This window comes from Amblyraja radiata, chromosome 2 (genome assembly GCF_010909765.2).
Source record: "Amblyraja radiata isolate CabotCenter1 chromosome 2, sAmbRad1.1.pri, whole genome shotgun sequence".
Lineage (NCBI taxonomy): Eukaryota > Metazoa > Chordata > Chondrichthyes > Rajiformes > Rajidae > Amblyraja > Amblyraja radiata.
The window spans coordinates 147,127,884-147,145,879 of NC_045957.1; the positions used below are offsets into that span (position 1 = coordinate 147,127,884).

At 44.6% G+C, this 17,996-nt stretch overlaps 1 protein-coding gene across 4 annotated transcripts in view; it reads right to left on the reverse strand.

Annotated features, from left to right (window-relative positions):
* Positions 1-17,996, reverse strand: part of LOC116970261 (collagen alpha-6(VI) chain-like) — a 324,046-nt gene that overhangs the window by 294,282 nt on the left and 11,768 nt on the right. For all 4 annotated transcript variants that reach the window (XM_033016947.1, XM_033016955.1, XM_033016943.1 and 1 more), the window contains exons 3-7: positions 15,581-16,195; positions 12,244-12,867; positions 8,547-9,110; positions 5,934-6,494; positions 3,978-4,556 (exon numbers count right to left, since the gene is read on the reverse strand). In XM_033016947.1, the coding sequence (XP_032872838.1) occupies positions 3,978-4,556; positions 5,934-6,494; positions 8,547-9,110; positions 12,244-12,867; positions 15,581-16,195 (2,943 nt within the window). The remainder of the gene's footprint in view (positions 1-3,977; positions 4,557-5,933; positions 6,495-8,546; positions 9,111-12,243; positions 12,868-15,580; positions 16,196-17,996) is intronic.

Here is a 17,996-nt window from a genome sequence, read left to right on the forward strand (position 1 = left end):
TATTATCTGAAATGTGTGTGGCAGATTCCTCAATGCTCAGATTTCTCAATGCTTCCAAATGGGAAGTCCTTTAGTTTAGTTTAGTTTAGTGATACAGCACGGAAACAGACTCTTTGGCCCACAACGTCCATGCCAACCAGCGATCCCCACACACTAACACTATTCTACACACTAGGGACAATTTACAATTATACCAAGCCAATTAACCTACAAACCTGAAGGTGTTTGGAGTGCGGGAGAAAACTGGATCTCCCGGAGAAAACCTACGCTGGTCACCGGGAAACTCCAAACAAACAGCACCTGCAGTCGGGATCGGACCAGGCTCCCTGGCGCTGCAAGGCAGCAACTCTACCTCTGCGCCACTGTGCCACATATTCAATCCCTTGAGCTGGTTCCAGTGTTTATTCAGTTCTCATCTAACCTGTACCTCAGTTCCTTCGATTTCTTTCTATTGCACATCTGTGTAGATGGGGCATGTTGGTCAAGTTGGGCCGAAGGGCCTGGTTCCCTGCTGTATAGCTCTAAGACTCTCTGCTTCCACACTGGTCTGACTAAAATTATCGATTACACTTTTGAAAATTTTGATAGGGTGGAAGTGAGTTCAGTAATCTAAAAATCTGCATATCTGCTTCTACCTTTCATTGTCACGTGGACTCATTATATACTGTTACTAAAATAGAAAGTGAATGGCATGTTGGCCTTTATAACAAGAGGAGTGGAGTATAGGAGCAAAGAGGTCCTTCTGCAGTTGTACAGGGCTCTAGTGAGACCACACCTGGAGTATTTCTCATAATTTGAGGAAGGACATTCTTGTTCTAGAGGGAGTGCAGCGTAGGTTTACAAGGTTAATTCCCGGGATGGCGGGACTATCATATGCCAAGTCAAGTCAAGTTTATTCGTCACATACACATACGAGATGTGCAGTGAAATGAAAATTGCTGAGAGAATGGAGCGGCTGGGCTTGTACACTCAGAGTTCAGAAGGATGAGAGGGGATCTTATTGAAACATATAAGATTGTTAAGGGTTTGGACGCACTAGAGGCAAGAAACATGTTCCCGATGTTGGGGGAGTCCAGAACCAGGGGCCACAGTTTAAGAATAAGGGGTAAGCCATTTAGAACGGAGACGAGGAAACACTTTTTCTCACAGAGTTGTGAGTCTGTGGAATTCTCTGCCTCAGAGGGCGGTGGAGGCCGGTTCACTGGATACTTTCAAGTGAGAGCTAGGTAGGGCTGTTAAATATAGCGGAATCAGGGGAAATGTGGAGAAGGCAGGAGTAGGGTAATAATTGGGGATGATCTGCCATGATCACATTGAATGGCGGTGCTGGCTCGAAGGGCCGAACGGCCTACTCCTCCACCTATTGTCTATTGTCATCGTCTTGTCCTCTTCCGGTTTGCGTTTTTTTTTAATTTGCGCAAAAAATGGTACCCTATATCGCTAGGGATTTTTGCCAGCTCACTCACCGTTCTCCTCTGCGCCAATTGCACCAACTTTTGTTCTGATCGGTGAAAGATTACAAAAGTTATGAAGGTTTAAAAACCGTGGTAACGCCACTTCTGTATGAAGGTAACGCCACATCCGGCACCCGATGTGTTAATCACTGGGCAGGGCGAGGAGAATAAAGTCCCGGAGGTGGGGCTGAGCCCGCAAACAGTGTTGATTGAGTGAGTCCGTGAGCCGTGCGGAGAACGACCAGCAAAGCGACCAGCGCCCGCTGTGAGTCCCCATCGCACCCCTAACCCCTTCCCCTCTGGTCCCCCTCGCTGACTCCTGCCCCACTCCCCGTAATACCGCATACTCCCCCATGGATCTTGTCCGTCTTTTCTCCGAGCTGTCTACCCCACAGCCCCCACATCCCTACCCCCCACACCGCAACCCACCCCCCCCCCCCCCCCACCCACACACACGCACACACCCCTCCCTCCCACACAGCCCTCCCTTCCACACACCCCTCACAACCCTCCCCCTGCCCACACACACCACAAGCTCTCTCCCCCCCTGCATCTTTACTGCAGCTGCTGGAGGCTCTGGATGGCCCAAACGATGTAGCCAAACGGAAAGCGGAGACTCCCGGCGGAAGAGAACGGCCAGCGAAGTGGCCAGCGCCCACTGAGAGTCCCCATCACACCCCCACCCCCACCCCCTTCCCCTCTGGTCCCCTTCGCTGGCTCACGCCCCCCTCACCCGTAATACTGCACCCATGGCTCTTCCCCATATTTTCTCTGAGTTGTCTACCCCGCCTCAGAGTATGTGGGGAGCCAGGTTGAGCAGAATACTCAAGAGAGCCTGATCCTCACAGATCCTACATTGGAAGTACATGCGCGCAATAGCTTGCTGTCCATGTGAGGGGCAATTACAATCCAAGGCAGGTTCAAGACTTCTTCTGGGGCTTGGAGGAGTATTTCTGCTCAAGATCCTTTACCTGGCCTGCAGTAATCATTGAATTCATTGAATTGGATCATTGAATTAATTGAATCATGAACTGGAATGAAAAGCTTCAGACACCATCAGCACCCAACCTGAATGTTTAGGGAATTCCACCGATTTGGACAAGTGTCCTATCTGCCTGCAGTTTAAGAACATGGGAAAATATGAGCAGCAGAATAGGCCCTCAAGCCTGCTCTGTCATTCCATACAATGTGGACAACCTATGCTGGCCTGCTCTCCCCATCTGTGACAATCACTCATAGTCCTCAATTCCTTGATCGTTCAAACACTTATCACGTCACCTTAAATATATCCCAGGTACTGGCCTCCACCACCTTTGGGGAGCACAGAATTCCAGTAATTCGCTGCACTCTAATAGAAGTAATGTTTCTGTAGCTTCAGTTTTAAATGACCAGTCGTCTAATTTGTAGCTTAGTCTCCTTGTTTGTAACTCTCGCGGTAGTGGAAACATCCAAACATCTACCCTGTCAAGCCACTTTATATCTTTAAATAAGGTCACTCCTTAGTTGGTCATTGTAGAAAAAAGAATGAACTAAATCCTGGGAAAATTAATGACATATATCTTTCGATATGAATGACAAAATGTTCAAATAATTTCTTGTTCCATGAATGCTTTGATCTAAGGATTGTAATGGATAAAATTATCAATTGGAATCGTAAAGGAGATAATTTATATAAGCAATTAATTTTCAACAACGAAACGACTTTTAAGCTTTGCTTTTAAACAAATTTGGAAATAGTTTCAACATTCCCACATTACCAACATTTAGGAATGTTGGATTAATCTACAATAAGTTATCGTACATTGTAAGTTTATTTAACCAGATACCTCAGTCACTGAAACAATTTCTGCCTCACAGAATCAAGTACCTGTTGTATTTATTACAGAAATAATTTCTGAAAAGATTCTGCATATCACTTTAACCCAATTAAATTAAAATGTGTCCACCATTTGGCATCCACATCTAGAATTCAATGGCATGTTGTACTTTCAGGAGAGTGGTAGATTTAGCTCAGGGCTAACCAAATCAAGGGATATGGGAGAAAGCAAGAACAAGGTACTGATTTTAGATGATCAGCCATGACATCTCTCTCTCCCCTCCTCCCCCACCCTCCCCCCCCCCCTCACCCACCCTCCCTCTCCTCCTCCCCCTCACCCCCCCCCTCCCTCTGTCTCCTGCCCTTCTGTCTGTCTCTCTCTCTGTCTCTCCCCATTCTCTCTCTGCCCCCCCCCCACCTCTCTAGACACGCCTGCGGGGCTATGCGTCAGTGGATAGGGCGGTTATGGGGTAAAAGGAGCAAATTAATAATATTAATATATCAAGGGGTGTAGTTAGTGTGTGTATGGGGGTGGTTAGTGTGTGTGACGCCGCATGCCGCCCCCCCCCCCCCACACGCATTGGGGCAACAGACCCAACGGGTCTGCACTTGGTCTAGTAGTACTTAAATATTTCATTGGTTCCACTAATGTCATGATTTTTGACCCATGTTTCCTCATAATACGTCTTACAGAATTACATACTCACCAGGTTTGGTTTGATTGCACAGCAACTGAGCGATTACTCTGGTTAACCCCTTCAAAGCACTGAAGTCCAAAGCAAAGTAGTATTTCTCTTCAAAACTTGTAATTGTCACAAGTTCGTTTTTGTTGGCGCCAGTTACACCAATGGCATAGACTCCCACGCCATTATCGTTCAAGGATTTAGCTATGTCTGGAATATCTTTTGCATCTCGGGCTGGTCCATCAGTAACGAGAATAACAAACTGGGCGACTTTTGTCCTGCTTCGCCCACCCTTTTCTAGAGTCAGAAGTTCTTTTGCAGCCTGTAGTGCCTTGGCAGTGTACCTGGATCCACTTGTCTTCTTCTGTAATTGCAAAATTGCATCTCTCATTTCGGCTTTGCTTGTGAATTTATCAAGCTGGAATATAATCTGCGGGTAGTTCCCGTACAGAATGGCTCCAACTTGAACATTATCCCTGCCAATCTCGAAACGGTCTACCAGGGCCACCATAAAGTTCTTCATGTTTTCAAACTGAGGTATGGTTATGTTGGTCGAACCATCCATCACAAATGCAACGTCTGCAACTTCAATTCTCTTGCATGCTATTAAAAACAAAATCGGGAAAAAATAAGAACAAACAAGCAGCAGAAGTAAGAACAAACACTGCGTGATTGCACAACTGTGAGAAGGTAATTTTACCTTTTCACTGCCAAGTTTTTTATTGCATATACATGGCACCTGAGAAAGGATATATAAGCCGTCCATCAGAATAGTTCCAGGGTAATAATGTTTAAAATAAAACGGGTTGAATTAATTGGCCTTTAATTTCAGTTATTAAAGTGTCATTAAAATTAAATATTAAAAACAATCTAACTGAGAAGCAAATTATTTCTTCCTCTGACTGACACCGGATACAATTTAAACTGCAGCTAACCTATTTAGAGGTGACAAAAGGAAGGAATACTTTGTGCAAAGGGCATTCAAAATTAGAAAAACTCTCTGGAAATAATTCCATGCACCACTGTTCTCTCTATCCCACCTTCCTCCACATCAATGCACCTCAAACTCTCCCTTCCCCCATCAACACGTTATTTGGGCTAAGTCAAAAGAAAAATGGATCCAGATTTTGGAGGTAAAAACATGGGGAATTATTTCCAACTATACCACTAATACACTGAATCCAATTCACCATGAGATAAGGGATATTAAAATTGCCTCCCTCCCATTATCTAGGGTGTAGAAATGGTTGAATCGTAGTTGAGAACAACATGAGCCTGGAGAGTAAAGGCTTCCAGACTCAAATGAATTGCCAGGGTTAAATAACCGCTTCACTGAAGTTCTGTTCGGCTACACCCATAGAAGCAATCATAACTCAACTTTAGTAGAGAATGTCAACGGATAACCTAACCAGGCTCACTTCCTCAACATGGTTGATGGTAATTTAAATGTAGAAAATCAATGGTAAACTTCAGACACAATAATGGTAATTTTCCCCAAATTTGCTGTGAGCAGGACTCCCACCATTTCCTGTTCATACATTTTAGGAGCAGAATTAGGCCATTCATCCCATCCCATCAGAATTAGGCCATTCATCCGCCATTCAATCATGGCCAATCTATCTTTCCCTCTGAACCCCATTCTCCTGCCTTAGAAACATAGAAACATAGAAAATAGGTGCAGGAGTAGGCCATTCGGCCCTTCGAGTCTGCACCGCCATTCATGGCTGATCATCCAACTCAGTATCCTGTACCTGCCTTCTCTCCATACCCCCTGATCCCTTTAGCCACAAGGATCACATCTAACTCCCTCTTAAATATAGCCCATGAACTGGCCTCAACTACCTTCTGTGGCAGAGAATTCCACAGATTCACCACTCTGCCTTCTCCCCATTACCCCTGACACCTGTACTAATCATTTGAAAGGTTCCTCCCCAAAGTGGATTAATGCTGCACGGATCTCAGTCTTTTTTTAAAACTCACCTTCAAATGGATTGCAAACTTCAAATGAGATCAACTTATCAAGGTCTTTCAGGGCATCAAAATTCTCTGCATGATAAACTTTATCCTGGGATCCTGCGATGTCCACCAGCTGGCTGTTATTAGCATTGTAGATACCAATGGCAAAAATATTAATCCCTTTTTCCCTTATGGCTTTAGCAGGTTTTACTACTTCATCCTGTGCTTTCCCATCTGTAATTACAATAAGGTATTGCCGTTCACCGGGACGACCCCCTTGTGAGGCATCAAAGTAGTCTATGGCAAACGTCAGTGCACGACCGGTGCTGGTCTCCTCATTCAGCTGTTTAATGTCATGAAGAGCTTCCAGCAGTTTATTCTTTTCAGAGTATTGATCAAGGCGGAACTCCAGCCTCGATTGTGTGCTGAACTGTATCACTCCAATTTGGACCCTGGTTTTGCCAACTTCAGTTTTGTTGATTAAAGTTTCTATGAAACGCGTAATTTTGTCAAAATCTAGGTAATATATGCTTCTTGATCCATCAATGAGGAAAATGATATCTGCCACTTCCAGTTTACTGCAAGCTGTTGGTGAATGACACAAAAAATAGTTTAGAAAGTCAACATTATTAATCGGTTTTCAACGTTTTGTCTTTTCAATCTCCCCGGGCGCATCCTCAGGGCCTGTGCTGACGTCTTCAACCTGTCACTTGCCCAAGCAGTTGTCCCCACGTGCCTTAAAACCACCTCCATCGTGCCGGTGCCAAAACACTCTACTGTGGCACGCCTCAACGACTTCCGCCCAGTTGCACTTACCCCCATCATCACCAAGTGCTTCGAGAGGCTGGTCCTGGCACACCTCAAAGGCTGCCTAACCCACACATTGGATCCCTATCAGTTTGCCTACCGCAAGAATAGGAGTACGGAGGATGCCATCTCAACGGCACTTCACTCAGCCCTCTCCCACCTCGACAACAGAGAAACGTACATAAGAATGCTGTTCATCGATTACATTCAACACCATTATACCCTCTAAACTGATCACCAAACTCGGTGACCTGGGCATCGACCCCTCCCTCTGTAACTGGATACTGGACTTTCTAACCAACAGACCCCAGTCTGTTAGGTTAGACAAGCACACCTCTTCAACCCTCACCCTGAACACCGGCGTTCCACAGGGCTGTGTGCTGAGCCTCCTCCACTAGTCCCTCTTCACCTACGACTGCACATCTGTACATGGTACTAACACCATCATCATGTATGCAGATGATACAATGGTGATTGGCCTCATCAGCAACAACGATGAGTCGGCCTATAGGGAGGAGGTCCAGCTCGTAGCAGCATGGTGAGCTGACAACAACCTGGCCCTTAACTCCAAGAAGACCAAGGAGCTCATTGTAGACTTCAGGAAGTCTAGGGGCGGCACGCACACCCCCATCCACATTAACGGGACGGAGGTGGAACGTGTTTCCAGCTTCAGGTTCCTGGGGGTCAACATCTCCGATGACCTCTCTTGGATCCACAATACCTCAACTCTGGTCAAGAAGGCTCACCAGCGTCCCTTCTTCCTGAGGAGACTGAAGAAGGTCCATCTGTCTCCTCAGATCCTGGTGAACTTCTACCGCTGCACCATCGAGAGCATCCTTACCAACTGTATCACAGTATGGTATGGCAACTGCTCTGCCTCCGACTGGAAAGCACTGCAGAGGGTGGTGAAAATTGCCCAACGCATCACCGGTTCCTCGCTCCCCTCCATTGAGTCTGTCCAAAGCAAGCGTTGTCTGCGAAGGGAGCTCAGCATCACCAAGGACTGCTCTCACCCCAACCATGGACTGTTTACCCTCCTACCATCCGGGAGACGCTACAGGTCTCTCCGTTGCCGGACCAGCAGGTCCAGGAACAGTTTCTTCCCTGTGGCTGTCACACTACTCAACAATGTACCTCGGTGATTGCCAATCACCCCCCCCCCCACCGGCCACTCCTCCCACAGGAACACTATGTCTGTATACGTGTAAATAGATGTATTTATTGCTCATATTCTATGTTCACTCTTCCAGGGAGATGCTAACTGCATTTCGTTGTCTCTGTATTGTACACTGACAATGACAATTAAAGTTGAATCTGAATCTGAATCTAAGTTTACATTTCACAATGGGTGTGGTGGGATTTGAACTGAAGTATTAGAGTGTCACTTCAGACATCAAGACTATTGTTTTGGTAACTTAATAACTTTTCACCAGAGAAGCATTGCCCAAAATCTCAGCAACGGCTCGGGATTGGTGAATCTGTGGAATTCTTTGCCACAGAAGACTGTGGAGGCGAAGTCAGTGATTATGTTTAAGGCAGAGATAGATAGATTCTTGATTAGTATGGGTGTCAGTTATAGGGAGAAGGCAGGAGAAAGGGGTTGGGAAGGAGAGATAGATCAGCCATGATTGAATGGCGGAGTTGACTTAATGGGCCAAATGGCCTAATTCTACTCCTATCTCTTATGATCTTATGATCTTATGATTGGAAATCCCGCTGCACTGTCTCTAGATAGAAGGGGTAAACTAGGAGTGACAAGTGCCTGCTACATATGATGCCGAAACACTAAAATTCCCAAAATCAGTGGTTTCAACAACACACAAAGCTTACATTCTTTCGAACACATATCCCGCAAAACGGAGTGTTTTATTTCCGTCAAGGCATCGTAGTTTTCTGTGTAAAAAACCCTGTCTATTTCTCCTCCGATCTGTAGGAGTTCAGTCCGTTTGGCTTTTGCCACACCAACGGCATAAACATCAACTCCTCGTTGCCTTAATTCTGCAGCAGACCTCGAAACGTCATCTTGTGACTGTCCATCTGTGATGGTGATCAGGAAGCGGCGCACTCGAATTTTACGACTTTTATCTGCTTCGCTATAGAGATCCTTCATATATGTCAGCGCTTGTCCTGTCACCGACTGCCCCCCTCCGATAAATCTAATATTATTAATTGCTGTCACTATTTCCTGTTTGTTCGTATATTTAACAATGTCAAATTCTGTCCTTGGAGCATAGCCATACTGGACGACACCAACTCGAACTTTGGTTGCACCAATGCTGAACACGCGGACAATATCTTTCATGAAGTCTTTGATGTCCTTGACATCTTCGGACGATAAGTCGCCTGACCCATCAACCAGGAAGTAAATATCAGCCTCCTCAGTATCAACGCAACCTGTAATAATAAAACAAATGCACTTTAGATGTGAACTGAATATTTTAATCTAACTTGAACACTTCTCACCTGAGTGGAAACGCGCAATTTTCTCCATCCTTTTCTGATCATGCGAGCATTATATTTTCTTTGCAGTGCTTGAAAGCGCAGATGTCATTCGTGTGCTTCAGTGCACAGAAACAAACATGCTAGTCAGGATGTACACCGACCAGATTGTAACCATTTCTGGTTTATTGGTTCCACGTTCCGGTTGTTTGGATCATCTGTGTCGTGGTACACAGATAATCAAACCAGTCCTTTTGAACTTCACTCAGCTACATTAACATTCTTTTTGAGGTTTGCAATGCATCTAATCCAAAAACAATCTTTTCTCCCTAGCTGCGCTAAATTTCACCAGTGTTCGACTATTGCATGCCTTGGGTATGCAAGCAAAGAAATTCACTGTGACTTCTCACATGTGACAATCAATTATTCATTTATTCATTTGTTCCAGCTGCTTAAAGTCACAAGGAATAGTAGAATTAGGCCATTCGGCCCATCAAGTCTACTCTGCCCATTCAATCATGGCTGATCTATCCCTCCCTCCTAACCCCATTCTCCTGCCTTCTCCCCATAACCTCTGACACCCATACTAATCAAGAATCTATCTATCTCTGCCTCATAAATATCCATTGACTTGGCCTCCACAGCCTTCTGTGATAAAGAATTCCACAGATTTGCCACACCTCTGACTAACACAATTTCTCCTCATCTCTTTCCTAAGAGAACGTCTTTAATTCTGAGGCTATGACCTCTAGTCCTAGACTCTCCCACTAGTGGAAATATCCTTTCCACATCCACTCTATGCAAGCCTTTCACTAGTCCGTATGTTTCAATGAGGTCCCCCCTCATTCTTCGAAACTCCAGCGTGTACAGGCCCAGTGCCGACAAATGCTCAACATAGGTTAACCTACTAATTCCTGGGATCAGTCTTGTAAACCTCCTCTGTACCCTCTCCAGAGCCAGCACATCAATCCTCAGATATGATGCCCAAAATCGCTCGCAATATTCTAAATGCGGCCTTACCAGTGCCTTATAGAGTCTCAACATCACATCCCTGCTTTTGTATACAAGCCCTCTTGAAATAAATGCTAGTATTGAGTTTGCTTTCTTTACTTGCTTTCCCTCCCTCAATCCCTCCATCCCTCCTCCATCCTAGCTCTCCAACTAGTTTTTCTGTCCTCCTGATTGGTGTTTACAGATTGTGTGCCACATTGTCACCTTCCCCGAGCGAACAATGATCCATTCTACATATACCTTGGATCAACATTCCTTTTGCTATTTCATTTTCACATCTTACCCTTCCATATCTCTATGTGTCCCTCTCTCCTGACTTTCAGTCTGAAGAAGGGTCTCAACCCAAAACGTCACCCATTCCTTCTATCTAGAGATGCTCCCTATCCCACATTTTACTCCAGCATGTTGTGTCTATTGAGTTCCTGAATCTTGCTCTTGCGCTTTTATCATTTTTGCAATTGAGGAAAATATCTCCAAGACAGGCTCCCCAACATTGAACACCAAGTTGAATTTCAAAGGGCTTTCTCCCAAGACACCATTGTAACCTTGGTGGAAATGTTTCAAAACAGCAGAAAGAAAGTACAAATAATGTAGCCTTTGTCTTGGTAGGACACTTATTAATTTCAGACAATTATGGGCGATAACTTCTGCAGATGTTCTCCTCATTTTCTCTTGTCCTTCAGCCAGTTCCTTTATAATACATACATTTATGAACAACAGTACAACAGGCCCTCTGGCCAGAATGTACGTGTCAGTTTAGTTTATTGTCACATGTACCGAGGTACAATGAAAAGCTTTTGCCCTCTAGTCTTTGGCATCATAGGAACAAAGAACATAGAACATTGGATAGTACAGTACAGAAGAGGGCCCTTCTGCCCACAATGTTTGTGCTATAAATGATCCAAGTTAAATTGATCTCATCTGCCTTAATATGATCCATATCCCTCTAATCCCGGCACCTTAGAGTGACTATCTAAAAGCCATAACAAGAGGAGTTGAGTATAGGAGCAAAGAGGTCCTTCTGCAGTTGTACAGGGCACTAGTGAGACCACACCTGGAGTATTGTGTGCAGTTATGATCCCCAAATTTGAGGAAGGACATTCTTGCTATTGAGGTAGGGCAGCGTAGGTTTACAAGGTTAATTCCCAGGATGGCGGGACTGTCTTATACTGAGACAATGGTGCGGCTGGGCTTGTACACTCTGGAATTTAGAGGGATGAGAGGGCATCTTATTGAAACATATAAGATTATTAAGGGTTTGGACATGCTAGAGGCAGGAAACATGTTCCCGATGTTGGAGGAGTCCAGAACCAGGGACCACAGTTTAAGAATAAGGGGTAAGCCATTTAGAATGGCGATGAGGAATCACTTTTTCACCCAGAGAGTTGTGAGTCCGTGAAATTCTCTGCCTCAGAGGGCGGTGGAGGACGGTTCTCTGGATACTTTCAAGAGAGAGCTAGATAGGGCTCTTAAAGATAGCGGAGTCAGGGGATATGGGGAGAAGGCAGGAATGGGGTACTGATTGGGGATGAGCAGTCATGATCACGTTGAATGGTGGTGCTGGCTCGAATGGCCGAATGGCCTACTCCTGCACCTATTGTCTATTGTCCTTAAACACCACGATCATATCTGCATCTACCAGCACCCCTGAGGCAATGAGTTCCAGGCACATGCACTCTCTATGTTAAACAACTTGCCCCGAACATCTCCATTAAACTTTCCCCTTCTCAACTTATAGCTATGCCATCTTATGACAATAGATAATATACAGTAGATCTTAAACTACCATGCCTCTGCCCACTCACCCGACCTGTCCAATTCACCCTGAATTCTCATACCATCCTCCTCACAGTTCACACTGCCACCCAGCTTTGTGTCATCTGCAAATTTCCGAATGTTACTTTTAATTTCTTCATCCAAATCATTATTATCTTTGTGATCATGTTTCCCCCAATTTGCCATGGAAATGAATTTAGCTCATGAAATAGTTCTAAATCCTTTGGGAGCTCAAAAGAAAGGATGTCTCTCCATATAAACGGCTGTGCAAACAACATTCAGCAATATAAATAGTACTTACTTTGTTGCAGTTGATCTGTGTGTTCAGATTTTACTGATGTCAAATGGACGATCCCAACACAAATTTTCTTTTGGATAATTCTTTCGATATCTTTTAAAACTGTAAAACTGTCTATGCTTAAAACAAAGTTTTCAGGAGGATATGAGGCAATGTTTGTAAGCTGGCTCTTTTGGGTGCTTTTCATTCCCAAGGTGTATACAAGAACACCAACTCGTCGAAGGGCAGCCGCTGATTTCTTGACATCATCATCAAATTTTCCGTGCGTGATCATAAACGCAATCTGAGGAATTCCTTCTGTTTTCCGGCTACCGGCCCTTGCCACAAAATAATTTTCTCTTACATAGTTTAGAGCATGTCCTGCATTTACAACCCCAGAAGGTGTGACTTTGATCGATTTGACATGGCTGAGAATGTCTTCCTTGTTCTGGTATGTGGCGAGGTAAAATTCTGCCGTGGGAGATCTGCCGTACCGAACCAAACCCACTCTCACTTTCTCCGACCCAATGTTGAGAACCGAGATGAAATTCTTCAGAAATGCAAGGATCAGCTGAAAGTTTGTCGTGTTCATGTTGTTTGATTCCTCCAGAAGGAAAACAATGTCGGCCATCGAAGCGGTTTGGCACACTGAAAATAAACAAGAAAAGGTTGCAAACGCACATGGTGGCATTTCTCAAAAGGTCAGGTGTGCATTTATTAAGTAAGTGTGCTGAATGTGTGTGCCACATGGATCACTGAGGAGCAACCTTCAAACTTCATCCACCAAAACTGCCCGCAAATAGCTGAATGGAGATTCTACTTGTGTTGGAAGGAACTGTAGATGCTGGGTTAAACCGAAGATAGACACAAAAAGGTGGAGTAACTCAGCGAGTCAGGCAGCATCTTTAGAGAACAGGAATTCAGCCTCGACCCGAAACGTCACCTATTCCTTTTCTCCAGCATGACACCTGGAGGCTGCAGCGAATCATCTGATCAGCAGAGAAGGTTACTGCCTGCAACCTTCCCTCTATTGATGAACTGTACACTGCAAGGGCCAGGAAGCGAGCGGGTAAGATCATCTCTGACCCCTCTCACCCTGGCCACAAACTCTTTGAATCACTCCCCTCTGGAAGGCGACTCCGGATTGTCAAAGCTGCCACAGCCAGACATAAAAACTGTTTTTATCCACGAGTCGTTGCTCTACTCAACAGCCAAAAATCTGTAGCCTCCCTTTGATCTGGTATTTTGTTGGTTCACATGCTTGATCAATGGTGTTTTATCATTAATGTTTTATTATTATTAATGTTTAGTGTTTTCTGAGATTCATAACTATCACTGTATGTCATGTTGTTACTTGTGGGTGGAGCACCAAGACAAATTCCTTGTATGTGAATACTTGGCCAATAAACTTACTTGCTTACTTATACTTACTTATACTTATGTTGTCTGACCCGCAAAGTTAATCCAGCTTTTTGTGTCTATCTTTGGAGATTCTACTTGCCTGGTGTTGGCATGGGGAAGCCTGCAGAGCTATTTGGTCTCATTTTCTTTAATAGTTGTGATTAACTGGTGGGTTGATTGATTGATCAATCAATTAATGGACTGATCGATCAATTGATCGATTGATTGAAAGACGCAGCATGAATCAGGCCTCTCAGCTCACTGAGTCCACACTGACCCTCGATCAACCATTCAGTTTTTACGTGTTGAAAATTATTATCCTTGTTCTGTTATGACAAAGTAAAACGCTGAAATCAGAATTTACAATTGAATGGCATTTAAATATATTTAATTGTTTTAAGTGTAGAGGCGTAGAGTGATACAGTGTGGAAACATGCCCTTCAGCCCAACTAGCCCACACCAGTCAACATGTCCCAGCTACACTAGTCCCACCTGCCTGCATTTGGTCCATATCCCTCCAAACTTGTCCTATCCATGTACCTGTCTAACTGTTTCTTAAATGTTGGGATAGTCCTAGCCTCAACTACATCCTATGGCAGCTTGTTCCATACACCCACCAGCCTTTGTGTGAAAAAGTTATCCCTCAGATTCCTATTAAATCTTTTCCCCTTCACCTTTAACCTATGTCCTCGGGTCCTCGATTCCCCTACTCTGGGCAAGAGATTCTGTGCACCCACCCGATTTATTCCTCTCGTGGTCTATTCCTCTCATGATTGTATACAAAATCTATGTAGCTATGTTTCAATTATTTTAAAAGATATTCTTCTTTGATAAAATTATTTATTACAATAGCTTTTGCATAACCTTTAATGTTTCTGAATGAAAGAGATACACTTTGGCCTGAGGGTGAAGCTTGGTGGGCTGTCAAAGAATACAAAAGGAGGCACAAGGAACTACATATACTGGATCATTGAGCCAAACACAAAGTGCTGGAGGAACTCAGTGGGTTTGGCAGTATCTTTGAAGGGAATGGACATGATGTTTTGGGTCTGGACCCTCTTCTTCCCCCTGTGTTATCCATTCAAGCTCAAAGTCTAAAAGCACTTAGTTCCCAAGGTCTTTACAGAGTGCTCAATTTTATTAGCAGGAACCATTGAAAAAATAGTTTAAATTGATAAGTGTTTGAAATCTGCCTATAAAATGGTTGAGATTTTGCTCAACGGGAATTTGTATACAAATATTAATAGATTGGTGCAGTTGTTCCTGAAATCTTTTTAAAAAGATAATTATAATGTAACATTCCAGATGTTCCATTTTTAAATAAAATATAATCGAACTCAAAAATCACACAAAGTACTGGAGTAACGCAGCAGATTAGAAAGCATCTGAAGAAGGTAGGTACACAAAAATGCTGGAGAAACTCGGTGGGTGCAGCTGCTGTACCCGCTGAGTTTCTCCAGCATTTTTGTGTACCTTCGATTTTCCAGCATCTGCAGTTCCTTCTTAAACACATCTGAAGAAGGTAACTGCCTGAACGGCTGAGTTTCTGTACTCCAACATTTTGTGTCTATCTTCAGCGTAAACCAGCATCTGCAGTTCCTTCATACACAGATCAGGAGGCATCGCTGAATAACATGGATGTAAGTGTTCGGCAAGGACTAGAAGGGCCGAGATGGCCTGTTTCCGTGCTGTAATTGTTATATGGTTATATGGTTATATGACGATTTGCATTGGAATCCAGACCCAAAACATTACCTTGTTCTCCAGAGATGCTGCCAGACCCACTGAGTTATTCCATCACTTTGTATTTTTTCTTTTGTAAACCAAGATCTGCAGTTCTTTGTTCAAACATAATGTGTAACTCAATTTCAATTCTATTGATTACAATGATTTTAACATTGGGACTCTATAAAGGTGGATGGGCCCCTACATCTTGTGTAGAAGAATGTTTAATCATTACCTGCTGGTTTTTCAAGCTCTTTCACCACAAAATGTTTCCCTGTGATCGTTTGAATTGTAGTGGACATGTCACCAGCAAGCGGCAGAAGTTTATCAAAACCATCAGCACTGTTCACAAATGGGTAATTTGGAAGAAAGGCAATTTTGTTTAGGTCACTTTGCTCTGCCTTTCTTATACCAATGGAAATAGCCCTCACATCATCAGCTTTCAATGCTTTGGCAGCTGCTTCGACTTCATCCTGTGATGGTGAGGCAGTAATAATGACGGCGATCTGAGGAACTCCTTTATCCTTCCGGCTCCCAGCCGATTTGACAAAGAGGTATTTGTGCATAAAGCCAATGCCTCGCCCTGTCCTCGCCACCGCTCCGCCCTTGAAGGTGAACGTCCTCTGTAAGTAGTTTGTAACCTCTTCCTTTGTCTGGAATTTGTTCAGCGAGAATTCAGTACGTGCTTCTCCGCTGTACTGAGCAAGTCCGATCCTGTATTTATTCGCTCCAACGTTTAGCTGGCGGACAACCTCCAGAATAAACCTCCGGATTTGACCAAATCCCACTTTTCCCACATTTCGAGATCCATCCACCAGAAACACAATATCGGAATAGTTTTGATCCTTGTCTGTCAATTTAAAATAAGAAAGAGACAGAATAAGTTTAGGCATAAAACATCTACTTGTTCAATACAATACAATACAATACAATACAATACGGTTTATTTGTCACATTGCACATAAGTGCAAGTGAAATGAATATGTCAGCAGCGGTACAATGATAAAGAACACACACAAAAACACAATAAAAATTTAACATAAACATCCACCACAGCATTCATCACTGTGGTGGAAGGCACACAATTTGGCCAGTCCTCCTCCATTTTTCCCCCGTGGTCGGGACCTCAACCCTCCGCAGCCGTTGCTGCGGGCGTCCAGATGGTAAAAGGACAAGGTACAAGTCCAGGTAAGTCCAGAGTCGGCTCTTCCCCACCGGAGACCGCGGCTTTAAGTTGGTGTAGGCCGCAGGCCGGCGGTCGAGATTTAAAGTTTAAAGTTCCCGCCGCGCCGCAGCCAGAAGCACCGCAGACCGTAAGGCCGGCGGTCGAAGCTTCCCTCCAGGGGTGATGGTAAGTCGCCACCGCGCCCGCGGTAGAAGTTGGCCACGGGCCGGCAGTGATGGCTTCTTCTTCCCCCGGGTCCCCCACGAGGGATCCCGGGCTGTAGACGCCGCGCCAGCTGGAGCTGTGCAGACCGCGCGCAGCTTCAGGCTGCCGGCTGCCCCGGGCCAGCGAAACGGAGCACACCCCTCCAGCGAGCCCCAGCGAGGGCTCACCCACTCCACGCCGAGAGTCCATGCTGCGCCCGCCGCTGAAGCCCCGGGCGCGTCTCCGGGAAAGGCCGCGCCGATCCTTGCTGTTAGGCCACGGGGGAGGCGACCTGGAAAACATTGCCTCTCCATGGAGGAGGCGGCCGAAACGGTTTCCCCCTCACCCCCACCCCCCACACCACCCCCCACACAAAACACACAAAGAAACATTAAAACATACTTTAAAACATACTAAAAAAAATAAAAAAAGTTGAAAAAACTAATGCGCTGCTGACAGGGCTGCCGCCATTGCAGCGCCCCCACTATCGGTAATATTAATAAAAGCTGTTGAGGGTAGACAAAAGTGCTGGAGAAACTCAGCGGGTGCAGCAGCATCTATGGAGCGAAGGAAATAGGCAACGTTTCGGCCCAAAACGTTGCCTATTTCCTTCGCTCCATAGATGCTGCTGCGCCCGCTGAGTTTCTCCAGCACTTTTGTCTACCCTCGATTTTCCAGCATCTGCAGTTCCTTCTTAAAAGCCAAGTTTTTACATGGATTGAAAGGTACCAAAAGACAAACTTTTTAATTTTTAGAACAAAATCATTTAGTTGAATAATGTTTATGATAACTTTTGACTTTGAAGCATGTGCTGGACACAGACATAGGGTATGAGAAGCATCCCCTCACATTCTGCATGGGTAGCTTACAACCCAATAGCATGAACACTAAATTAGCCAATCTTAGGTAACAAACCTACAAACAAACCCCCCCCCCCCCCATTAAATATTTTCCCCTTCACCTTGAACCTATGTCCTCTGGTCCTCAATTCCCTTACTCTGGGCAAGAGGCTCTGTGCATCTACCCGATCTATTCCTCTCATGATTTTGCACACCTCTATAAGATCTCCTCTCATCCTCCTGCCCTCCATGGAATAGAGACCCAGCCTACTCAACCTCTCCCTATAGCTCACACCCTCTAGTCCTGGCAACATCCTCATAAATCTTTGCTGAACCCTTTCAAGCTCGACAATATCTTTCTTATAACATGGTGCCCAAAACTGAACACAATATTCTAAATAATAATAATAAATAATAATAAATGCCTTGATTGTCATTCAAAC